At 38.7% G+C, this 24,252-nt stretch overlaps 2 protein-coding genes across 4 annotated transcripts in view; one reads left to right on the top strand and one right to left on the bottom strand.

Moving 5' to 3' along the window:
• Nucleotides 1–8,463: 8,463 nt before the first annotated feature.
• Nucleotides 8,464–10,167, bottom strand: LOC146991508 (GTPase IMAP family member 9-like). The gene is made up of 2 exons (XM_085773818.1): nt 10,087–10,167; nt 8,464–9,714 (listed from the first exon to the last, which is right to left on the bottom strand). Exons 1-2 carry the CDS (start codon nt 10,100–10,102, stop codon nt 8,624–8,626), a joined length of 1,107 nt encoding a protein of 368 aa, XP_085629944.1. The 5' UTR covers nt 10,103–10,167; the 3' UTR covers nt 8,464–8,623.
• A 6,871-nt stretch (nt 10,168–17,038) lies between these two features.
• Nucleotides 17,039–24,252, top strand: part of myh10 (myosin, heavy chain 10, non-muscle) — a 52,483-nt gene continuing 45,269 nt past the window's right edge. For all 3 annotated transcript variants that reach the window (XM_085773804.1, XM_085773794.1, XM_085773784.1), the window contains exons 1-2: nt 17,039–17,199; nt 20,007–20,388. In XM_085773804.1, coding sequence (XP_085629930.1) covers nt 20,044–20,388 — 345 coding nt within the window. In that variant the 5' untranslated portion in view covers nt 17,039–17,199; nt 20,007–20,043. The remainder of the gene's footprint in view (nt 17,200–20,006; nt 20,389–24,252) is intronic.

The following is a 24,252-nucleotide window of genomic DNA, read 5'->3' as shown; positions in this document are numbered from 1 at the left end:
CTATTGTTCTCCATCAACTGACACGATGGCGTGAGTGAGGAGGACTACCTGAATGTAGGTGTGTCTGGCATGTGGTATGTTCCATGTAAAACTTGGAACAGACTGTACCACCACCCTAAGCGGGTATCTTGAAGGTTACACTTAAATCACATACCAGACACGCCTACACTCAAATACAGGACAGTATAGATGCCTTTGATCAAAGGATCTATCTATCTAGTGTAGCCACATGTCTGAGCTACATTGTCCACTTCATTTACATCAGTGAAGGAGATCTCTGGGCATCATGTAAAATTACAAAGTAGCCTACAACATAATAGCAGAATACATTTGATACACCTGATATTTAGTAAATATAATAAATGACTTGGGGAAAAGTTTGTTTGTTTGTTTTTTGACACAGTATCTCAAATCAAATGATCTGAATATAAATGTCTTATGTATGTCTCACAGGTGAGGAAAGGATGTTGATTGTGTTGTTTTCTGTTGTGTGCTATGCTAAGTAATGCATTGCATTGCACTTATTGTACTGCCTGAGTTGTCAACCCTGGTGAAAAAAAAGTGTACTTTATTGTATTTCAAGTATATTCGTATTTTGAATAGTATATTGAAAATGTAATTATACAAATTGTACTTTATATAAATATATAAAAATTACACTAACATCACACTTTCACGCTAACACTTTTAACACACTTGAAAATAATTATACTATATTACACTTTATAGAAATATATTAAACTAAAATATACTTAAAGTGAAATTTATGTGTAATTTCTAAAGTGTACTTATTTGAAATTTGTTTTCACACATACTTTTGATATATTTTAAAATGTATGCTAAAATTGTCATTGTAAAATACAATGATAACATATTTTGAAAGTATACATTTTAATATCAACACTGTAATATTAAGTTTGAGTGTATTTTAAGTTACATTTGAGTTTAATTATAAAGTGAAGTTATTTATGCTTGTAGCCTACTTCAGGACATTTTGGAAAGTGGTATTAGCCTATGCACCTAAACCCGTTTATTAAATTTTGTGCTGTGTGTTTGGCAAAAAAAAAAAAAAGATAGGCTACAACCTTACACGCATGAAATCACATGAAACAATACACTTAATTAACACTTAACAATCATCCACAAGAGCGTTGTAGAGTTGTTGGATTGTGTGTTTGATAGTCTCCGTAGCGGTAGCTGAGCAGCTCATGTCTCTGCCCCGCCGATCTAAAAACAGCTTGTAGGTTACCGTCAATTACAGTAAAAGTAACGAACCCTATCCCTAAGACTAGGGATTAACGGGCAAATCTGCCAAAATGTTGAAATATCCCTTTAAGCACATTGTTTTAATGTTATAATGTCTGTTGTAACCAAGGTTAAAGCTGTACAGAAACGGCCGTTTGTCCTGTTTGTCGCGCCGAGTTGTCACGAGCTGCAACACGAGTTTTCCCGAGTAAGGAAAACGAATTTGATTGGTCGTTATCGAGCGGGCGGGATATTCAAAGCTTGGGGCGAGACCGAGCTCCGTGTGTGTGTGCGTGTGTCAGACGTTTGAATGACGGATGACGGATCCAATATCAGTGGCTGGTGAATCGTGTACAGGCTGACGCATAATCCGTGCGCCTGCATTATCCAATGCGAAAAAAAAACTACACTAAAATACATACTTTCATCCCGGATTTACTCAAAAATAGAATTTTGCACAAAGTTTGGCCTACATCGTCTGATAGATGAGTTATTACACTAATTATATGACCCAGAGTGGGCTTAAATTCAATTTTCTTTTCTGTACACCTTTAAAAGTCTGTATTAAAAATTAGTTGATTGCATATTAAAACAGCTGAATTCATATTTAAAAAGTTAATTAATAAATACTAAGTTATGTTAATAATTAAAAACAGATACTTACCTATAAAAAGAAATTGAACGGTGATAAAATATTTTTTTATACGTTTATTTTGAAAGAGATTGGCTGGAGATGAGCTGTCAGCCAATCGGGAAGAAGCTCCCGCCCCTTGACCTGCTCAGAACAAGGTTCACTTCCTCCGGAGCCGTTGTCAGGAGAGCGAGCAGCCCCGCATCGAGCACGACACTTAGCTTGTGAAGAGGAGACACTAGTAAAAGTTGATAAAAGTGATTAAAAACTACGGGATAACTCCGGTGACGCCCTGGACCTGTGAGAGTGAAGCTAGAGGGACCCGACATCTCCACCAAGAAGAAAACGCATCGGTGAGAAATCGTTTTTTCCATGCTAAATGCTAACCGCCAGTGCTAATCAGTGCTAATACCAGAGACCTTACCCACTCGTGTGAATCACTAGCGTTAAAGCTAGCACTAGCTTCATTTTGAAGGTGCAATATGAGACGTTTTGAGAATTTGTTGCACACTGAACTGTAAAATCTGATGATTTAGTACAGTATCTGCGTTTTTAGCACGCCGAGTCACTATTTTATGCTAAGACATGGCAGAAGGTGCACACTGTACGTCTTCTTACTGGTATTAATGTTATATTTGCATGCTTATTACTATGTGAAGACGTTATTTTTATATTATTGATGTGGAGAAGTTATTTTAATAACTTAATCTCTGATATTTTGAGAATGTTGCTATGATATTATTGGGTGTGGTGTCATATTACAATGTTTATTCAGTTAGAAATATTCTCTGTGAATTGAGTGGATTTAACATGATTTATATATTGTATTTCATGATTGAGAGTTGAGAGAATTAAGAGAATGTTCTGACATTACTCATCATAGGTCAGGTTTTCCTGTTGGATCCTTTGAACCTTGGACCTACCCGGATGTTGGAGCCTGGATCGAGACGTTTGATGGCGAACCACAGCCTGGAGGACAACTAGAGATATGGTGCCCGCAAAGAATCAAGAACCTGGATCCTTTCATCACTTCATTACACACACACACACATACACATATCCAACACATTCAACCATGCGGTAGGATAGATCCTCTTCACTTCCTCAGTGGACTGAACATTTCATACTGGGAGTGACTGAAAAAAGAGGTGACTTGAACTTTCAAACATAGCTGCAATTTTTTTTTTTTTTATGTTCCTACTTACCTGGGTAAGAATTGTGTTACACTGTGTATGTACATGTGTTTTGCTTATCCTTCTTTAAAGGACAATTCCAGGCAAATTCAACTTGAGGGTGTATGTTCTTATCATTTTAAGTCTAAAAGAAGGAATGTGAAGATTTTCAGTTTAACGTCTCCTGTTTTGCGGTAGCTGCGTCTGTCCCCGCATCGCTACGGCAGCAATGAATGGGAGTGGATGCAAGTTCCGCTGGTTAGGCTGTTTACAGCCCTCAAAGCCGCAATTTTTTTCCACAGACAGCGTCAGATGGCTACTCAAACATGCACCGAGAAGTTTCTTTACTTCAAGCAAGCCGACATGCTTGTAAAACTAGATCTAAATTCAAAGTCTCACGCGAGACCCTGTTGCCGTGCTCGGTGCATTCAGGGGTAGTCAGAAAACTACCGTTTGTGTCATAAACACAGGAATATCGACTCTTGACTTGCTTCAAGTAAAAAATACGTATCGGCGCATGTTTGAGTCGCCACCTGACGCTGTCTGTTGAAAAAAATGTACACTTGAAGCAAGTAAAGAGTCGATATTCCTGTGTTTATGACACAAAAGGTAGCTCCTACTGCACCTGAATGCACCGAGCACGGCAGCAGGGTCTCGCACAAGACTTTGAATTAGATCTAGTTTTACAAGCATGTCGGCTTGCTTGAAGTAAATAAACTTCTCGGTACATGTTTGAGTCGCCATCTGACGCTGTCTGTGGAAAAAAATCTGAAAAAAATGCGGCTTTGAGGGATGTAAACAGGCTAACCAGCGGAACTTGCATCCACTCCCATTCATTGCTGCCGTAGCGATGCGGGGACAGACCAAGCTACCGCAAAACAGGAGCGATTAAACTGAAAATCTTCACATTCCTTCTTTTAGACCCAAAATGATAGGAACATACACCCCCAAGTTGAATTCACCTGGAATTGTCCTTAAAGGTTTATTTGTAATGTTTAGGTCTGCTGCCCGAAATAAACCTATTTCTATTTTCGATTTCCTATGTACGAAAGAAGCAATATTTGAAAATGTGTTATTAAAGTTTTCCTTTGAAAATGTTTAAAAGCCATATGTAAATGTTTATACATTTAGAGATAGTACAAGTTTCTGTATTATTTGCAATGTATTATTATAATTTGGATGTGGTTTAAATACATTAAAGTATGTTTTTTTACCTGGAAGTAGTCCCACAAGTCTTTCAGCCTTTAGTATACTTGTAACACATTTGCATGAAGGTAGAAAGTAGTATACCAAAAGTATAATTAAGTATATATTTTAATACACTAACATCTAATTTTAATGTACTTATAATACAAACAAAGTACACTTTAATTTAACTAATTAGGCATGTATTAGTACATGAAATGTCATGTACTTAAAGTGCACTAAATATACTTTAAGTTGTTCCACTTTAGTACACAAAAGTACACTAAATACACTTTAAGTTGAGCTTTTCTACAACTTAATTACAATTTAAATATACTTAACACAAAATTAGTTGTTCCAATTTAGCACTCTTCAAGTTAACTAATCTTAAACACACTTGAAATATAATGATGATTAGTGCGGCTTGAAGTACACAAAAGTATGCTAAATTTTAGTACACTTAGTACATTAATTTTTCACCAGGGAATGCTTGTCATGTTGTAGTATTGTGTGTTGGATGTTGTACGTACAGAGTGACAATCAATTTCCCTTCACAGGGATTAATAAAGTAAACCAACCAACCAACCAATAAGCATACATGGAAAAAATCAACATCTTTATCTGTCTCATGAAAGTAGATTTATTTTATTATTATTATTTAATGAGTCTAAGAAAATTCATTATTGTGTCAGCTCTAGTTTTATAACAGAAAATGTTCACACATTTTTTGTTTTACAAACATGTAAATAGGAAACATTTCCTTCAAGACCAACGGGAAATAAAACAAACAAAAATCAAACAGTAAAAGCGGGGTAATCATATTACTTGTCAAATAAATAAAAGTAAATATACAAACATACACATAGAAGGCAAAAACATTGTAAGAATAAGTAGGATATTTGCATCCATCATCGTTTTAGGGAGGGCCCTGGATTCCAAGCATATTACAAGCAGAAGGCTGATTCACAGGTCACAAAATGTTTTGTACAAAAAAACGTTTATAGACTCCCTGACAGCTCCTTCTGCGCGTTGAGAGGAATTTATGCATCAACAGGTCAGAATGACAGTCTGATTTGAAAGTAGAATGATTTGAACAGACTGCTTGTTGTCTTTACTTGAATTTATTGATTTTATCGTACATGTATATGTGTGTATATATTTTGTGGTTACCTTTAAATACATGGGAAGACAACACAAGTGTATGTGAAATCACCAAAACTCAAATCAAGAGATTGGTTGCTACACACCCCAACAGACCAAATACCAAACACAAAAACAGGGAATATATTCTAAAAGCAGGAACTGAACTGAAGAAAAACATGCATCATAACATTATGGGAAAACACTGGGGGAAGTGAGAAAATGTGTTAACAGGCTAAAACATAGGAAAATATGTATAACTGAAATAATAAATAAATAAAATAAAAGATTAAATTAAAAACGTGAGAATGAACTAAATGCAGGAATAAAAACATAGGTCTTAGTTTGCTTTTATAACAGAATCTGATCATTTGACTCGTATCAGCATCTTTATACTCCTGTTTCTGTCGCTTCACACATGTTCTTGGAAAAACCAGACAACAAGCGTTTTGCAGCACACTAACTTTGAGAGGAACAGGCATGGTGATGACACACTTAAAGAAATAGTTCAACATTTTGGCACATTGGCCCATTGTCATAATCCTTATAGTTTTAGCAGTAGGTTTGTTACCTTTAAATGTCAGTGCAAGCTAATTTTAGAACGGCGGAGCCGAGCCGTGAGCTGCTCAGAGCTACGCTACGGAAGCTAATGGGATTTTCTTGGTTTTCCTCATCAAACTCAAATACACAATCCACCAATCCAAAACACTCTAGTGGACAAGTTGTGACCAGCACATTCACCAGCTAAGAGATAATAACAGAATGTTACATGCAAGACAAAGTTGTTTTCAAGGCAAGTTTATGCAAAAGGGGTTAGGGTTCCCGTCGGGGGCAGTTTTTCGGCAAGCAGTCTCTTCATTTGCCTCGACAGTACAGTTTAGCCCCAAAAACCTAATTACTGAGGCTGTAAATGTCCTTTTCTTTATCATTTTAATCAAGTCACAGAATGAGCAAATGAACAGTCTTGAAGAAGAAAATGAAAATGCGGTTTGGAATATTGATTATTCATTTTATTTATGAGTCAAAAAATGCAGCTATATTTTGAAAATGAAAAAAGGATTTCTGTTGAGAGTGAGACACATTTGCTTCGATAGTGAACACACACACACACACAGGTGGAGCTTACAGGGATCAGTAGTCTCCTCCCTTTTATACTCTGCTCCCTCCACAAAAAGACTGGCCACTAGATGGCAGTCATTCACTGGCATTTACAGGCACTGGAGTGAAGGGAAAGGGGAGATCAACAGACAGGACACAGAGGAAGGCTGAGGTGGCAGCCCACAACAATTTACTGTCATTTACACCATCCTCCCAATCCCATCAGTAGTGGAAACCAAAAGGCTGCTTGGTTTTGTTAACCTCCTGAACAATGTAGCCTACTGACATGGGATCTTGAAATTAGGACAGAGAGGAATTGAGGAGACATGACCATTGATGAATATTACAGTAAAATGAATAAATGACAGATCAGACTATTTATTTACCATCAATAAACAGCACTGCCTCAAACATTAGAGATTAGAGATTAGAGGCCTTTATTGTCACTGCAATACAATTAAATTGCAACTGCCCATCACAGTGGTGGCATACATACATAAAATCACACACATCATAAAAGCAGGAAAACAGAAAAGAAGAAAGAAAAAAACACAAGTTAAAAGAAGATGAGGAGACGAATACAACATGGCAGGTTACGTGGGTTAAAGTGCTTGTGCATGTGCTTGTAAGTGGTGGTGTATATGGGTGTATGGAGACACACACTGTAAGTGTAATGCTGCATCTACTGTACAGGAGCCAGACTTATTTCATGAACCGCTCCACATGTTCACTGTCACTTTAGCTACCACTTCTAGTTGCTCCACTTCCAATCATTTCCTCCCTCTTTTCCAACTTTCACTTTACCCTTCTTCCCTTTAGCTTTAACTGCAGCTCAAACAACCTATACATTCACGGCAGGAGGCACGTCTACGTGCACAGACGGGAGACTGACAGGCTGCTTTCTGGTTCATTTCTTTCTTATGACATAATTTCATAAAACTCGGAGAGAGCGTGGCGGACAACTGCGGACTGATTGAATAATCCAAAACTGTAATCCGTCATAATCACAACTCAAGATCCTTTCACAAACTAACAGTTGTGCACTTTGCCTTCGTGATGAGCAGTGGAAGTTGATTCATTGCACAAATCTCTGTAAAGTTCATAGAGCACAAATACAAGTGGCCAAAAGTGCAACAGGTAAAACTTAAAGCAGAAGTAAGCGATCCGGTCGTTTTGGCTAACTTCTTGTCAGCCGATGGAGTTAGCAGTCCCCGCCCTCGTCATGGATCTATTGGTCCTCGTCCCTACATCACCACATGCACGCGCATCCCTTGGCTGCACACACAGCCCTTCATGCCGTTCTCTCTCCTCATTGGATAAAGATTGTAGGATACAAGGAAGTATACAAGAAGTTTTCTCCTCGGCTTACAGCAGAGCAGAGTGACTGACAGACCCGTGTTTCGGACAAAACACTCTATGTAAGTGATTGATGTCGGAAGATATACGTAACTATTTAAGACTTATATTAACACAAACATTCCGCTTACTTCTGCTTTAATTAAATATCAGAACATTATGCATGCAGTCTGATGTTTCAATAAATTGCTGATAATGCTCAAATGAGGAGTATAAATTATTTGGAAGGTGTCTGCTCACATATTTAATTGTATTCTTATTTTCTTACTTCAACCAATATTTGGGCCTATATATTTTGTATTGCCCCTATATATTTTGTATAGCCATAATAATAATAATGGCTTAATACTCACCACCTTATTGTGAATGTGAAGAAGATTGAAGAAATGTTCCTATTAATCAGGATTCAGGTCACCTACTACAAATATCTTGGTGTCTACATGGACAGCTCCCTTTCATGGCATGTGCAAAAAATTAAAAAAAATTATTAAAACACATTTGCAATGCTCACAAAAACAAACTTTGTGACTTGTGTGAAAATCATTGTTCTTTATTCTTTTTCTTTAACATAAATCAGAGCAGAATTTACATCATCACATTAAAAATTTATTTATTTATTTGAATGGGACAGTGCACATTAATGGACATAAGAACATGCAAATATGCCGGTTTAAATAATAATCTGCCACACAAATCAGCTATATCACTCTCTTTGATAAAGAAGGAAATTGTGATTACATAATTCTGTGGATTCATTCTTCTATTCATTGTATGTTGTGTGAGAGCTTCTGGAAGCTCATTTGAATAAGTTTCCCAATGCTTTAAATCCTTGTACTATTGATTTGCCAGCAAAATCTACAGCTTTTACCAGAGCAAAGAGTGGATTAAATCCTTCAGCTTCATCTCTGGCCTCATTTTCATGTCTGGACTGCAACTTGTGCCTTTCCTCTCTCAGTTCTCTCTCATGTTCTTCCTTCATTCTGTTCATCACTCTTTCCATCTCCATTTCTTTCTCCTCTCTCTCTCTGCTTCTCTCTGCCGCTCTCTCTTCCCTCTCCCTCCTTCTCTCCTCATCCATCTCTTCCCTCTCCCTCTCCCTCTCCTCCTCTCTCTCTCTTCTCTCCCTCTCTCTCTCAGCTTGCAGCTGCTCATTCATTTTCTTCATCTGTATTTCATATTTTTCTTGAAGCTTCCTCTCCAGTTCTTCCTTCTCTTTACGTATTTTCTCTTCTTTCTCTTTCAGGATGCGTTGTTTCTTCTCCTCAATTGCCCTCTCGGCTTCCTGGAACATCTCATTGGTGTAGTGGCTTCCTCCGTTCCTCTGGACCAAAGCCTTGATCTTCTGGAGCAGCTCTCTGACCTGAGAGCCATCCTTCAGCTTGTTGTCAAAAACATGGTATTGACCATTACACCTGGCCACGAGTTCTTGGAGGTCTGGGCTCTCATCCAAGAACGCCTCAATAGTGTTGCCTTCAAGAAGGTCACCATGTGTGAAGAGGACCATGCTGTATCTGTCTGCAGCCTGGCCAAACATTTCCTGAATCCTTTGCACCGTCTGCTTTTCCTCTTCAGTGTATCTGCCCAGTCTGATGACAACCAGGAAGACATGGGGTCCAGGAGCAGCAAAAGAAATGCACTGGCAGACATCTTTAGTTGTTTTATCCATGCCAAACCTGGTATCAAACAGGCCTGGGGTGTCAATGACAGCAACCTGCTGTCTATCTACTGTAGCTCTGCCTTTGGAGCAGTCGACAGTCATAGACTTCGCACTGAACTTTGACTCAAAGCAGTGTCGACCCAGGATGGTGTTTCCAGTGGCACTCTTCCCAATTCCAGTCTTCCCCACCATCACAATCCTCAGCTCTTCATCATTTGTCCTGCTAAATCCTGTGTTGAGGCATTTAAGACAAAGAAATCCAATCATTCAATACATAATATAAAATGTTTACAGTAACTGCTAGCATATCTTAAGCAACTTCAGACTCAAAAATGTCCCAAATCCTGAACATGTTTCAAGAATCCATCTATTGATCATTCAGTTCTATAATTTTTTCAGTCACACATCATAACTGAAAAAATACAAATGTATATGCCCCCAAGAATTTGTTTTCAGATTGTGGAAACAACAGAAATACAAAGTAATACATTCCATTGAGTAAATACATGTATAAGTATACGTATGTCTGTAGGACCTGTACATTATACAGACTTAAATTTTTCATTGATGGAATTTACTTAAAACATTTAAGCATGACCTACCTGAGTTGTTGGCCATGTTTGGGTTGTACAAGTTGCTGCCCGTGTTCCACTTAAAGAGATCAAAGTTGGCACTGCAGTCAAATCAAAAGTGTTGAGAATGTGTTAGAACAACTTCTTTTATTAAAGCCAGACGCACCAAACACACCCACATACCACATACACAATGAAAGAGAAACTAAAGCCGTATGTGACCTTTTTGGTTGTACAAGGGTTTTTAACATAAGTAGAAATGAGGATATATTAAAAGCCATCTATCTAGCTTTCTTATTTCCTATATATACAAGGGCACCTACTGTACAGTCTGCACGCCGCTGTCAGATTCATTCAGTAGACCTGTGACTGTGGTGTAATGTACTGCTGCTGAGCTTGTATGTGGGAATATGGTTAAAAAGTAGTTCTGTTTTCAATGGAAGATAAGAAAAATACTCATGAAGAGATATTGAATTGTTTCAGTGGACAGTTTTGAAAGTGTTCGAAATTTGTTTTCCTTGTTGACCCATGCACATCAACACACAGCTTTGCTTCTGTCCCAGTGCTCCCAGTCAACTCTCCTAACTAGCTGGTAGTGTACCGATGATACTCCCACACACAACCCTACACTCTCCCTTTAAATTGTCTCTGAGGGAATGACTCTACTGGGCTGAAGGAAGTGCAGAGAAGATTTTCTCAGGAATAATTTCAACTATGCAGCAGGACCAGCATCTAGTTAGATCAGCAGCTCTCTGACAGTGTACATTCCAACATGCTCATGTAGCCCAACTGGTCCAACATAGATTTCTAGCTTTTTTTTGCCTTTTTTTATTTGATAGATCAGTAGAGACAGACTAATAATATATAGAATAAGGGAGGCAGAGAGAGGGGGAATGACATGCAGGAAAGGGCTGCCCGACGCGGGAGTCGAACCGGGGCCGCCTGCAGTGAGGACTATAGCCTCTACATGGGGCGGCCGCCTTAACCACTGCGCCACGCACCGCCCCCCCAACACACATTTCTATTTAAATTGTATTTTAATCAGAATAACCTTCAGCTCCCTCTTTTCTTCGTTGTTTTTATAATATGTCAATTGCTCTTAGACTACAGCTCCATCCACAACAAGTCAGCATGTGCAAACCAATTATTGTGCATATTCAAACTAAACAGCTGGTAAAGATAGCTACTTTTCCTCCTGTTTTTATTACAGCAGACAGAATTGCATCTTATTTACCATAAGATGCGTAACTGTTAACTTCTTCTTCTCCAGAGGAGGGTCTGGCGAGTGAGACTACTGTTTACATGAATGGAAAACCCTTGTCCATACCAAACATACTGTATTTTGATTGGCTTCTTTAAAACTCAACTAATGACTTGTAAAGGGCAAGATGGAAAAGCTCTTACCTATATTTTTGCCATACTGAGTACTGTACAGTACTGTACTACCTTTTTTTCCATTTAGGTCAAAATAGCTCTTTTCATGGTTTCTAAATACAGTAGGCTACATACTTGACTCTGCATTAACTGTGATGGACCGTGAACTGTGGAAAAAAACACAAACATCTTTGAGCTGACTATGGCTCTCTTCATTATGATTAAATAAGACTCTTATTTTATATTTCAATAAAATTGAATACTAAATAATAGTGTAATATGATATAGCAATATCATGATATTAATGGAAACCCACTGTGGGAAAAGCATGGTTATTCCAAATCAGATTTGTCCTGGACATTAAGTCAGTTTTACAGGCATTGATAGAGACATGTTGAAGTGATGAGATTTTGTATGTTACCATTACAAACTTTAAATCATTACATTTAACAAAATGCTAGTTTAAATTTTAAGTTTGTTATATTGTGAGGCATATTAGTAACATTGATAAACTAAACTATTGCCAGACTACTAGAGCCGAGCCGTTCAGCAGCTGAACATATTGTGTGAATTTGAATACACAGACATTACACACATATTGGATTCTGTGTGAAAAATGTTGTATCATGAGCTTTTGTAACACTGAGATTGGGAGCTGATAAGTGGCTGTTCAGTTTCTTTTAATGGGTGTGACCTACAGTACAGTATTCCAAATATGCAGGTTGGGAAAACCAGTCTTACAGTCTGCAATTATACCAGCAGCTCTGTTGATATACTGTTAACTCAAACTTATGACAGGAGAAACAACTTATTTGTGAATTTAAAAATGAATTTTGACATACAATATTTTCACTGGCCAAACTTGTAATGGGGGGGAAAACTATAATCAGTCTGTCTGTTTGTGCTAGCTGTGTTGTTGATGCCATGTATTATTATCAGATCTTGTCATTCAAATCACACAGTTTCCGAGCTGAGAGTGAGTGTGTCCGCCCATCTGTCTTATGCTCATGGTCATCATAAGTTACACTTTGATGAAAGCATTTAATAGGACTCAAAGAAGCCTTGATTTGATTTTAGTGGATAAAGGTCAAAGGTCAAGATCATGGTGATTTCACAAAACACAGTTTTTGTGAAGGTAATATCTTAAGAATTCAGCAATCTGTCATCCATGTAGCCTACAATCTACAGACATAGACGTAGCACTCAACTTTGAAAGCAATGTTGCCTCAGAGTGGTGTTTCCAGTGGGACTCCTCCCAACCCCTGCATATGCAGGAGGTCGGAAGATGGTTGGATGATGGATCTGAGCTCAGAGTGTTTCTGCTGTTTTGTCAGATGACTGTGCAGCAAACCACTCCCACACTCAACATCAGAGTGAAAGTGAAACTGAGGTCTGTCCATTCAAGCAGGTATATTTGCAGTCTAAGGGGAAACGATATTATATTGTACTCTAATGGCAGTACAAGCCTGTTACTGAACCATATTTAGAATCCCCTTATTTAATCGCCTCTATTATATAAGGTTAACCTGATTTAAGATTGATGTGTCCACAGAACCAGGTGGTCAGCAACAGTATTAATAATATCTTTGCCTCATTCTGATCCTTATAATACTCTAATTTGGTTGTAGTAACCTCTTAAAGAGAAAATACGTCCTGAGAACCAGAGAAAAAAAGTGTCTTACAATTTCTTTTTTTTTTTGATTTCCTATCTGTTTGGGCCTAAAAGAACACCTTACAATTTTATTTTATTTTAATATATTTTTAATTTTAATTTTACAGCATGTCCACTGTAGAGGACAACAGGACGATTTCCGTGTGAAAATACAACTGAATTGAGATAATTATAGTAATATAGTTATAGCAGTGTAATAGTGATATTAACCCAAGAATACATTTAATTAGATAAAAAATACTAACCCACACACCTCCAGTCGCTTCTTGCTAATGCAGAAGCCCTAACAAGTCGATTACAGAATGCAGTTGAAAAGTGAGGAGTCACAATTAGTTCCAAAATACACACACACTTTGCTGACTGTGACAGTATTAGCAACTCAACCTATTCATTTCCCTGTCAATACCTGCTAGTGTTATGTTAAGAAAACAGAGGACACACTGGTTTAGTGTTAGGCTAATGTGGCCATGTTTAGTTTTTTCTTGAGCTCACCACAACCTGGTAGGCCTGCTATGGCAGCCTCGCCAAAAGTCAAAGTAAAAACAACAGGGTCCATACTATAATCAAGTGAACTAACTATTTAACTAACCCAAATACTAACTGAGAAGCATATCTAACTTAAACACTTAAACTACGTACTTAAACACAACAACAGCTAGCTATTGTTAGAAACAGATAGGGAAGACAGATAGGAACATTGATGCATTTGGTAATTGACTTGTCAGGGATTCTGCATCAGTAGGAAGAAGCTGGAGGAGAGTGGATGAGTTGTGTTTTTGTTTCTTTTCAATAGAAATCAGTCAAAGCTAGCAGGTGTTTGATGCCTTGTATGGGATGGAACCCTGTTTGCACTGCTGATGAAATTTGGTGCTGTTCTGAGCATTATTTGTCGCTATCAGTGGCTTTTTTGATTACGTTGGCTCGTGGCTCCATAGACAGCAGTGTTTTTCTATCTGGCTGTCTATGCTGAAGTCACTACAGCTAGAGAAGTTTGCAGTCTAAAAACTTGATCTCTGGAGGGGGAGTTCTACTGGGTCTGATGGTGCATTAGACCATAGGTTAAACTTGTGCCGGAATATCCCTTAATGCTGTGTTTTAATTCCAGTGTCATGGATGTGATCTGACTCCCTACTGACCAAACTCATAAGCATATTTTTGGCAATTTGCAAATATTCAACAATAGTGACACATAGTACAGCAATAATCTAACATATTTAAATACATTAACCTGAAACAAAGCAAAAAAACATAGCCTACAAGTTAGTCTGGCCAACAGAGCTAGACGACTTCCTTCTCCCTCTCTGGCTCTGAGTCTGTCTCATCAGATTCTCCTACATCTTCTTCCTCTCCTTCTTCATCACCACCTTTCCCTATCATAGGCTGATTCTCATCCCCATCCCTTTCCTCATTTGACAGCTCCAAATCTGAATCTCTCTCTATTATCTACTAGAATCCCCTCTGCTTCACTTCTTTCTCCTACAACGATGTGCAGTCATTAAATACATTAAAATGGTCCCGGTGTCCACTACAGTTGACATTCATAAGAGGACTGTTATTTCAAAACAGAAATTATGAAACTGTTTTCAGATGTAATAATATTGTTATTGACATGTTAATAAACAAGAATATATATAATTATCCTGGTAAATATAGCAATAGATAACAAATATTTGTGTTACCCCTCCTCTCTCCATGAAATGTGTGTTTTGGTATGGCGGCCATCTTGATAGAGAAAAAAAGTAAAGTTCCCACCATGCAAACCCATCACATGACACATCACTGGAAAGCCCAGGATGTCCTCTACAGAATACTATAGGGCTTGATAGGGTAACTCCAAATACTTAAGGAAGATACAGGTGAACAAAGTGTCCACTACAGAGGACACACATGCATGGGCCGGGTCTCAGGAGGTTAAGCAGAGGTAATGAAAAGCTTAAAAACATGAGCCATATGTTGCTATAATTACTGTTTGATTTATGTTTATATTTTACTTCCAAAGGAGTGACACTGATTCAGTCACTGATTCAGACACAGCGTGACCTGTTGTCTTGGAAATCCCCGGTTTAATCATACACACCCAGTGTTGCTTTGCTCTTCCCTCTACCTTTTTCCCACTTCCTTCTTCTTGTGTCTCTTTTCCCCCTCAATTTACAAGAAATGTCTACTGGACTCACTGCTGCACAAAGAAGCACACAGCCCAAACCTTTTTGAAGCATTTCTATGCAGTTCTTCTAGGCTCCACATTGTTCCCCTGTCAAATTGATTGATGATTAAATGTATTTGTATATCAAAGCAATGTAGCACTTAGCCTACACATGACATTACAATATACCAATGTAGAAATAACTTCAGTTATCATTCATCTGAGTTGGTCTGAGTCACATTTGAAATTAGTGTTGCCTTTAAGGAGTGAAAAACTTTTACAAGACCTTTTCATGCAGTTATGTCACCTAAACACATGCTGTTAGCATCACCTACTGTATGAGTGCAGTTCTTGTTTTTTGTGGTTATAGCTCCTGAAGAACTTTTTTTTCCAAATATATATGAATAGTTATAGACATAAAACATTTTCAGAAATGGTAAAAGCCTTAGTGCACATACATGCAGTATGGAAGCTCTTCTATTGTGTCCTGTTTCTCTGTGATATGTTTGAAAATTGGAAAATTTGGTGTTTGAAGGAAGCATGCAGGAAGCAAGAATAGTGCCAATGCAATGATAAATAGGCTACTATTCATGTCTATAATTTAGGAAAACTGAACTCAGAAGAAGACAAAAAGAAGACAAAATTTCTTGATTGTGTTTGGATGAGAATAGGTTATTGTTAAACAAAAATTAATTTATTTTATAGCCGCACCAATTTGTATTATTCGACCGTGTGCTCCAGCGTCCTCTCTAATTTATTTTATGTTAGCCTATGGAAATTCATTGGAATCTATTGTAAGGGGAAACAAGTACCACCTCTCTCACTGTAACTGATTAACTTAGTGCTCTTTTTCACTTCTTCATTAACAAACTACTGTATTTTACATTAAATTAAGTGGTGGGTTGTAGTAATGTCTATCTTTATGCAACAGGGGGCACTATTCAAACACAGTAAAATGGGTTGCCTGTTCTGTTACAAAAAAAAAAACATACCGCAGCATTTTTACAAAAAAAAAAAAAATTCCTGGGTCTCCCATTGAGACAAAGGGTGAACTTTTGCAGACTGCAAGCACCTCATCCACCCGACATTGTGGATAATTTTTTTATTCTTTCAATTTATATTATTCTTTTCTTCAGGGTTTGTTTTTATGATGTCATACTCCCATTGTATTCACATGCATTTGCCTTTGTTTAAATTGGTTGCTAAAAACACAATATAGGCCTATTATTATTCAAAATAATTTTACGAGACGAAATAAGATAAAGAAAAGAATGAGAACAGATAGTATAACATGTCATTAATCACCTAGGGGAAATTAGGCATTGACATATAAAATGAATAAGAACTGAGATTGGATAGGCTGATGCTGGGTTTTTCTCTGTAATGTGCCCTTGAGATTATGTATATTATTATGGCACTAATAAAACTGAACTGAATTGAATTGAAGTTGGATTTAATATGGCATAACATAAAGTCCGGTGCGTAATTTTAATTATTCCAAGATTAATTTGTTTTTGTCAATTTAATCGAAATGGTAAATACAACTAATGTTTCCAATATGAAAAAAATCTGTGACAAATTGATGATCTTACACTGTCTACAGCCAGCAGCATCCATCGGCTGCAGGTGTCGGTATCTTGGGCGGCAGGCGTGAACTATCAAAGTTTGGGGATGGAAATTATTTTTGCACCAATCACGGGAAGAAAATAAGACTTTGATGGCCAATCATATTCCAGAACAGCGTTGTGGGCGGCACCCAAAAAGAGTGTGCGGCGGTGCGGCGCATCCATCCTCCCTGGCCGGCTGAGTGAGTTCGGTTGAGAGGGTGCTGGATGGTGGGGGAGTACCACTGATGAGAGAGCGGGCCAGAAGGACGGACTGATTTAGCACTATTATACACATCCGCTGGATACTGTTGAACGCCTGGGCAGTGTTCCTTCATCTTCTGTGTGCGGTAAGTTCAGCAGAAACGCCAGGGCCGGCGGTCATTTCGGTCGGGATGTGGTGGTTAGCAACAGTAACCGTTATCGTTAGCTAACGGATTATTGTGCCGTGACTTTTCAATGATGGACGACCGGAGTCAGCTTTGCTAATGTTAGCGGCGCTGCAGAGCCGCGGCGCGGTCGCTGTTCGTATGAAATAGTATTGAATTAAAATGCGTGCCGCATGTGCCCCTGTGTAGAAGTTTAAGCTTGAGGAGGTACTGAGAAACGGTGTGGTCGTGGTCCGCCTGCCTTTATCCGCACCCAGACGTCTGTGAGCCACCCACACCCATGATGGGGCTCTGCCTGAGGAGGAGGCTGCCCGGTTCATCCCCTTAACTCCCCTCTGCAGGGAAACTGGACTATTTTGGAGTTGTGTTCGCCTCACTTTGGTATAATATAGTGGTAAACACGCCATTATAGACCCGCCGGTTGTGCAAAGCTGGTCGCTCGGTGCTGGGTCCATGCAGGCATCTTTTCATTTCCAAGCGGGTGGTGGGATGTGGAGCTCAGCAAAGCCAACTTTGAGCTAACGTTAGCAGGCTAACCTAGCCGATGCAGCTGTTTGGCCTGGTCGGTGTTTGTCAGTCAGCGGCGAGCTTTTTTCACAGCCAGTGTTGAAGTATCCATCGGGGGTACGTTGTGCTGCATATCCCCCCCGTGGTGTGATTCTGTCCGAGGGATAAAACACCTAAAACTAGGTGTTTTCATGCTCAGAGTGAGGGGATGCACTGACTAGGCAGCCACACTGACCCCCCCCGCCCCCGTCCCCGTCCCCGTCCCGTGACCTGACCCAGATTCATGTCTAACCAGCGGCTGATTTAAGCATGGGACTTGATTGTAGGTTAAATATCTCTGAGCGTTCATCAGCTGAGGTTGTCTGAGATTAATAAGAAAGAGGCTGAAGTTGTATCGTCTGTTGTGTCTCATATTCAGTCTGTGCATCAGCTGTTGAGGGCATCAAGTGCCAAGTATAACAAACTCACCACGATTTGTCTGCTTCTGTTAGTGATGCTGCTTTTGTTATTATTACTGTGTCCTATATTTTAAATGTAAAATCACTTTCCAGTCTTGTCACACTGAATGTAGGCCTGCAAGAAATTATTGAAATCATTTTGACTTAATCTGGTGATTGTTTCTGTGATTAAGAGAATAGTTTGCTCTATGAGGTGTAGGGAAAGACATGGAAATAACACTTTCTGTTTAATTAAAACCATGGTAAATCATGTAGCAGATATATGTTTGTTTTGTCTCACCCACATTGGCCTGCCACCTGTAATGACAGATTCTTTGAGTCGCCCACTTCCACATTCCACCAGTGTTAAAAAAATAAGAATAAAAAAATGGCATATTTACTGGTTGCACATGTGCATGTAGATGAAAGATTAACCTGCACTGCCTCAAATTCTGGGGGCAAAATGCCCCCATTTAGGGGCAGTCTGGAACCCTGATTTTTTAAAACCATAAGATTATATTTTTTAGATATTAGGTATACTATTAAATAAGACAAAGGGGAGAAGCAAGTACTGAAATAAGAGGATATTGCGATTTGAATAATTAATCTATAATTTGAATTTTGCTTATTAATATTTGTCGGCCAATTCTTTATTAATATTATTTGGATGGCAGTTTAGGGATTATTTATCTGCCTTATTATCATTACAAATCACAGTCAGGCTTCAAGAGGCTCAAATGCTGAAGTCAATGTACAGTACATGTGTGTTGCCCTAAGCAAAGAAAAAGAGAAAATGAATCCAGCCACCAAACAGAAAACACAAAATTCCGCCTAATTTTAGTTAACTTGCACTTATTAGGTCAGAAAATTATCATATCTGACATGATGGTTGTGGAAGTGCTTTTGTATTTCATGTTTAATTATCTTTATGTTTTTCAACAGTTAGTAATGTATGTCCAGGAGAGGGCCTGGGAGCTTCCAGATCAGATGACCCACATTTTTTACTAGCAGTATACCCTCTTAGTCATCATAAGCCCCTGCTGAGTTGTGACAGACGAGCAGCAACCGTCCATCACCATCACTGAGACACTTCATTCAATCAGACATGCCCCGAAATATTCCTTTTTTGTATTACCTCGATCAAACAATAATGTGGTCACTAAGAAACAATGGCATTAGCTATTACCATAACATTTTGTGGAAGAATTGCACATATATGACAGATTACAGTCACTTAAGATACAATGTGGAGGCTTTTCCAGCATTTCTAGCTTTTCCAAAAGCCATTTGTGTAGCTCCATCTTCAAAGCACCAGCATCAGCATTCAGCCGTATTTATTGAACCATAGTCTAATCTGAATCTCACCTCCAGTGGTCAAACTGTTAGTTATTGTGACACCATCATCTTCTACCTTCAACATATTTTAAGTATTTGGCCTTTTTTTTGTTGAATATCGCTGAGCCATATTATAGTTTGACAGAATTAACATCAGTTTTGAAGGTGTTTCTTTTTACAGAAGACAAAGGAGATAATCTCTCTTTTAAAGACTTTTATATAGGGATATATTCTTATTTGAAATAACGTACATTCAAATCGGTCATTTTGTGTTGGTTCACCGTCATACTGTCATGGTTGGGTCGGTCACATGATCACAGTACAGAGCCATCATTAATGTTATTAGTAAGTAGTTAACAAGATTTTTGCACACTGGTGATCTCATCTGTTTTGTACAGAGTGAAACACAGCGTTAGTCAGCTGTGTGAATTTTTAACAAACAGGTTTTAGTTCGCCAGATGAACATTATACTTTCTCTTTTCACCCCAGGTGGCCGAGCGTGCTCTGCTTCTGGTTTCCAGCAGCAATGTCACAGAGGAGTGGGCAGGAGGACCCGGAGCGGTACCTCTTTGTGGACCGGGCGGTGGTCTATAATCCAGCCGCCCAGGCTGACTGGACTGCCAAGAGACTAGTATGGATTCCGTCAGAACGCAATGGCTTTGAGGCTGCCAGCGTTCGTGAAGAGCGTGGAGATGAAGTGGTGGTGGAGCTGGCAGAGAACGGGAAGAAGGCCGTTGTCAACAAGGATGACATCCAGAAGATGAACCCACCAAAATTCAGCAAAGTAGAGGATATGGCTGAACTGACCTGCCTGAATGAGGCATCTGTGCTTTACAACCTCAAAGACCGCTACTACTCTGGTCTCATCTATGTGAGTATTTCATAAGAAGTGCACTCACATCTAAAAATGCTCGAAGATCTTTCACATTCTAGAAAAACTAACTTAAAGCAACTACAAAGAACTTTTAACTGGGTATGCAAAAGTCTCTCGTTTCTGCTGATGTCTCTGTATGACCTACAACAGCAAATGAGGCCATCGGTGGGAGGATAAGCTATTTCTTAATCGTGTAACTCTATACCTTCGGGAGGCAGTGGTAGTGTCGGTCCACCGGACGAAATGATTTACGGCACTCAGACCAGAGATGGCACACGCGAGCCAGAAGCGTCTTTACGTCAATACGCGCTAGAGCTCATAGGAAATGCAGTCTTCATTCTGGCAAAACACTACTGCTTTTGTCCTCAGGGGCTGCTAAAATCAACACAAAATGAAAGTTCTTTGAAGATGCTTTAAGGTCAAGAAAAATATAATTTCATAGTTCAATTCTAGTGATATATCCCTCTTGTCATTTTAAGACATAAAACAAGGCTGTTAGTAAATGTCACACAGAGAGATTAACTCACAAACAGTCACACTTGACCAAGTGATCAATAAGAGCTAAGAGGTAATTTTGGAGAACATTGACATTTTTGGTATGTGCAGGTGCATCCATCTTACTGGCTGTAAACATTAAGAGGAGTAGCAGCAACAAAGTGTGGCGTCACACCTCCTTAGTAAGGAGGAGTCCATATATCCAGTCCCTTCTCTGTCCCAGTAACGTGTGTGAATTGGTGGTGGTTATCGGCAAATCCAGCACCAGAAAGAAAGAATTTTACTATATTCATTGCTTGTTTTTTGAGATTATTTGTCCACTTCATGTACCCAGCATGCTTGTTAAACAAGCCTTACAATTGTAATGGCTAACATATCCATAGCATTTTATATATGAGTCTCTGAAATTTCCTTCACTGTAGAAGCCATCATGTCCTACATAAGATGCAGATTTCCCCTGTGATTATGCCCCACTTAGTGACATGCATTCCTGGAATAGCCCAGACATAGAGCTTGTGGGGCTCTCGAGACCTGAGGAGGAGGCAGGGGCCGAGGGTTCACACTTAGAGGCCCAGTCTCAAAGACAGAAATGAATTTGCTAATCTGGATTTTTAGATGTTTACCATTTTGACACTGGGCATGAAATCATTTCAGACTGAGGGGTTAGGGCTGAGATTGTCTGAAATCATTTGCATCTTTTACTGTAGGTCATGATTCATTAGCTGTTCCAGTTTTTTAGGTTATAGTGATTTAAAGATTAAGTTAAAAGTATTTTGTGGTTTTCTGCATTGGCGAGCCAGATGGATGTTTGGAAACGATGCAGATTAAGTCATGGCATTTGAAAGTTTAATGAAGACGCTACTGTATTCTTTGCGTCGATGAGGCATGATTACGTCAGTGTCATCATCCAGCAGGCCTGCCAAACCACAGGGCATTATGTCCCTCAGTGGAATAGCTAAAGGAAATAATCCACTGATTGAATCCACACAAACTGAATCCAAGCAGAGTAGGAATACCTGCATATTCCTATTCTGCTTGGATTCAGTTTTCCTTTTTGATAGTTATGTTTTGTGCACTTTGCCCTATACTGCATATTATTTAACCAAAGTTAATAATTTACTATATTTCCCCATGGCCTTTACGAGCTCACATAATGATCTTATGGTCACTTTCTGTGAGCATTTTTTTTATTGACAAAAGAAATTGTGATTAAAACTTCCCAGAGCCCAAGGTGACTTTTACTTGTTCTATGCAACTAACAGTCCAAACCTCTTAAAGATATTTGATTCACTTTTGCAGAAGGCATTGAAGACCAGCTATTCACATATAAGTATTATGATAATTGAATAATCGGTTTGAGTAGTTTTTTAAGAAAAAAAAAGTCAAAATTCTCTGATGTCAGCTTCTTAAATGTGAATATTTCTGGTTTCTTTGTTCCTTTATGACAATAAACTGAGTATCTCTTTGGTTTGTGGACAAAATAAGAGATTTGAGGACGTCATCTTGTAGTCTGGGAAACACAGCATTCTTTAAGATTTTATTGACCAAACAACTAATCGATTTATCGTTTAAATAATCGACAGATTAAAAAAAGCCTGCATATCGGTATCGGTTATAATCAGAAATCAGAAACTAAGTGCTGGACAACATCGGATTCGGACATCCCTAGTAGCAAATATACAGCAGCTACAATAAGGGGAGAAATGCGGACAAAATAAAACCTGGAAGTGTTTGCAGCAAAATTTAAAAAATAGTATGGATTACATTAGAAGTTGATGTCAAGTTCATGAAAGCCATCCTGTTGATGTCATCATGATGGGGGATGTGAAGTCCGTGCGATGTGTAGTAGTGTCAGCTCTGCCATGTGGTCACTGTCTGCTGATGGCTCACTGCCAAGAGTCTGTTTGGTCTGTTTGTATCTCCTGAGACCAGAGGCGGTTTGTCATATTACAGGAATAATGACCTTCACATGACCATGACCTGACTTCACAAGAATTGTCAAAGTTTTTTTAATTTTTTTTTATTCATTTATTAATTTCTTTGTAGCTCTTCACAAAAGTTATTAACTGGTTCCAAATTCTCACTCTGCACGACCTGTGAAATAAAAAACTCAGGATACAGTGTGACCTCTTGTTTTAGCCTTTTTCCAGCATGAGCTACAACAGTATTGTCATGAAGCTCACTTTTATTCAGTCTAATCAAAATTCAGCCCAAGTATTGTAATTTTTGTATTTTCAGAGGGCTTACAATGGAAAAGGAAGTGACCCCAGCCTCATCCCTTAGCTCAGGGAGGCTTGTGCTGAGTCACACTGTAACCAAACTATCTTAACAGAGTTCTTTGTGTTCTCTGATAAGCAACAGCTGTCTGCTCAAATAACTGATTTTTTTTTTCCACTTTTGCTGTCAAAAACTGTTATTAACAGTCAATCTATGCCAGCTTTTTTATGTTTTTGCTGTTCTGTGCGGAAAGAGACATGCTTTTGTTCTGATTTCATTTGCACGCATGTTTTTTTTATCATGATTTTTCCTCAAAGCTAAAGTGTGACGCTATTGACTTTTAAGGACATGAATTTTTAAGAGCTTTGACTATAATGCATGAAGATCTCTGCTGCCTTTGCATTCCTGACTCTGCGTGTTTTCCTGTTCTGATTTTGAGGATTGTGTGTGACCTTTTAAGTCAGAGCAACATAGCCTAGCCCTGACTTAACCTACTTTGGGACTCTCATCCACACAGAAGCCAGTGGATAGAAATGTAATAATCATAATACAATCAAATGGTATCAACTAGAGAAATAGAAACTTTAGAAATGTGTAAGTCATTGAAATTTCAATAGATAGACTACACCACACTTCCATATATCATGCTGCTGATTATTGTGTGTGACAAAATATGGTTCAACCTAGTGGCTGAGGAGAAAGGAGGACACAATATAGTGATGTCACTGTGATGTTTATTGAATGAAAGCCTCTATATGGTCATCCTTTGTTACATTGTTGGTGCAGAGTGTACATCCTGAGGAGGATGAGTGGCAGCTCCAGGCTGAGAGCTTCTTGTGAGTGCCTGTATCAGGATGCTATTTCTCTGTTCATTAAGTCTGCCTCTGGTAGTAGAACTGCTCTGTTTATTCAAAACTCAAACCTTGACAAGACCATTTCTATTGATATCCTCAAACCGGGGCCGGTGGCAGCGATGACTGTAGCCTCTGGGGGGCCTGCTGCTTAAAACAAAAAAACTTGGGGCAGCATATAACTCAGTGGGTGCCAAGTTTTTTTGTTTTAATGAACATTGTGATAATGTTGTGAGTCAGCTGAGCAGAAGTTTCTAACACAGTTGCTTCACTGGTTCCTATTCACATTTAGACCATG

Source organism: Trachurus japonicus, chromosome 1 (genome assembly GCF_045865225.1).
Source record: "Trachurus japonicus isolate A0001 chromosome 1, Traja_1.0".
Classification (NCBI taxonomy): Eukaryota; Metazoa; Chordata; class Actinopteri; order Carangiformes; family Carangidae; genus Trachurus; species Trachurus japonicus.
This window is presented reverse-complemented; position numbering and strand designations above follow the sequence as displayed.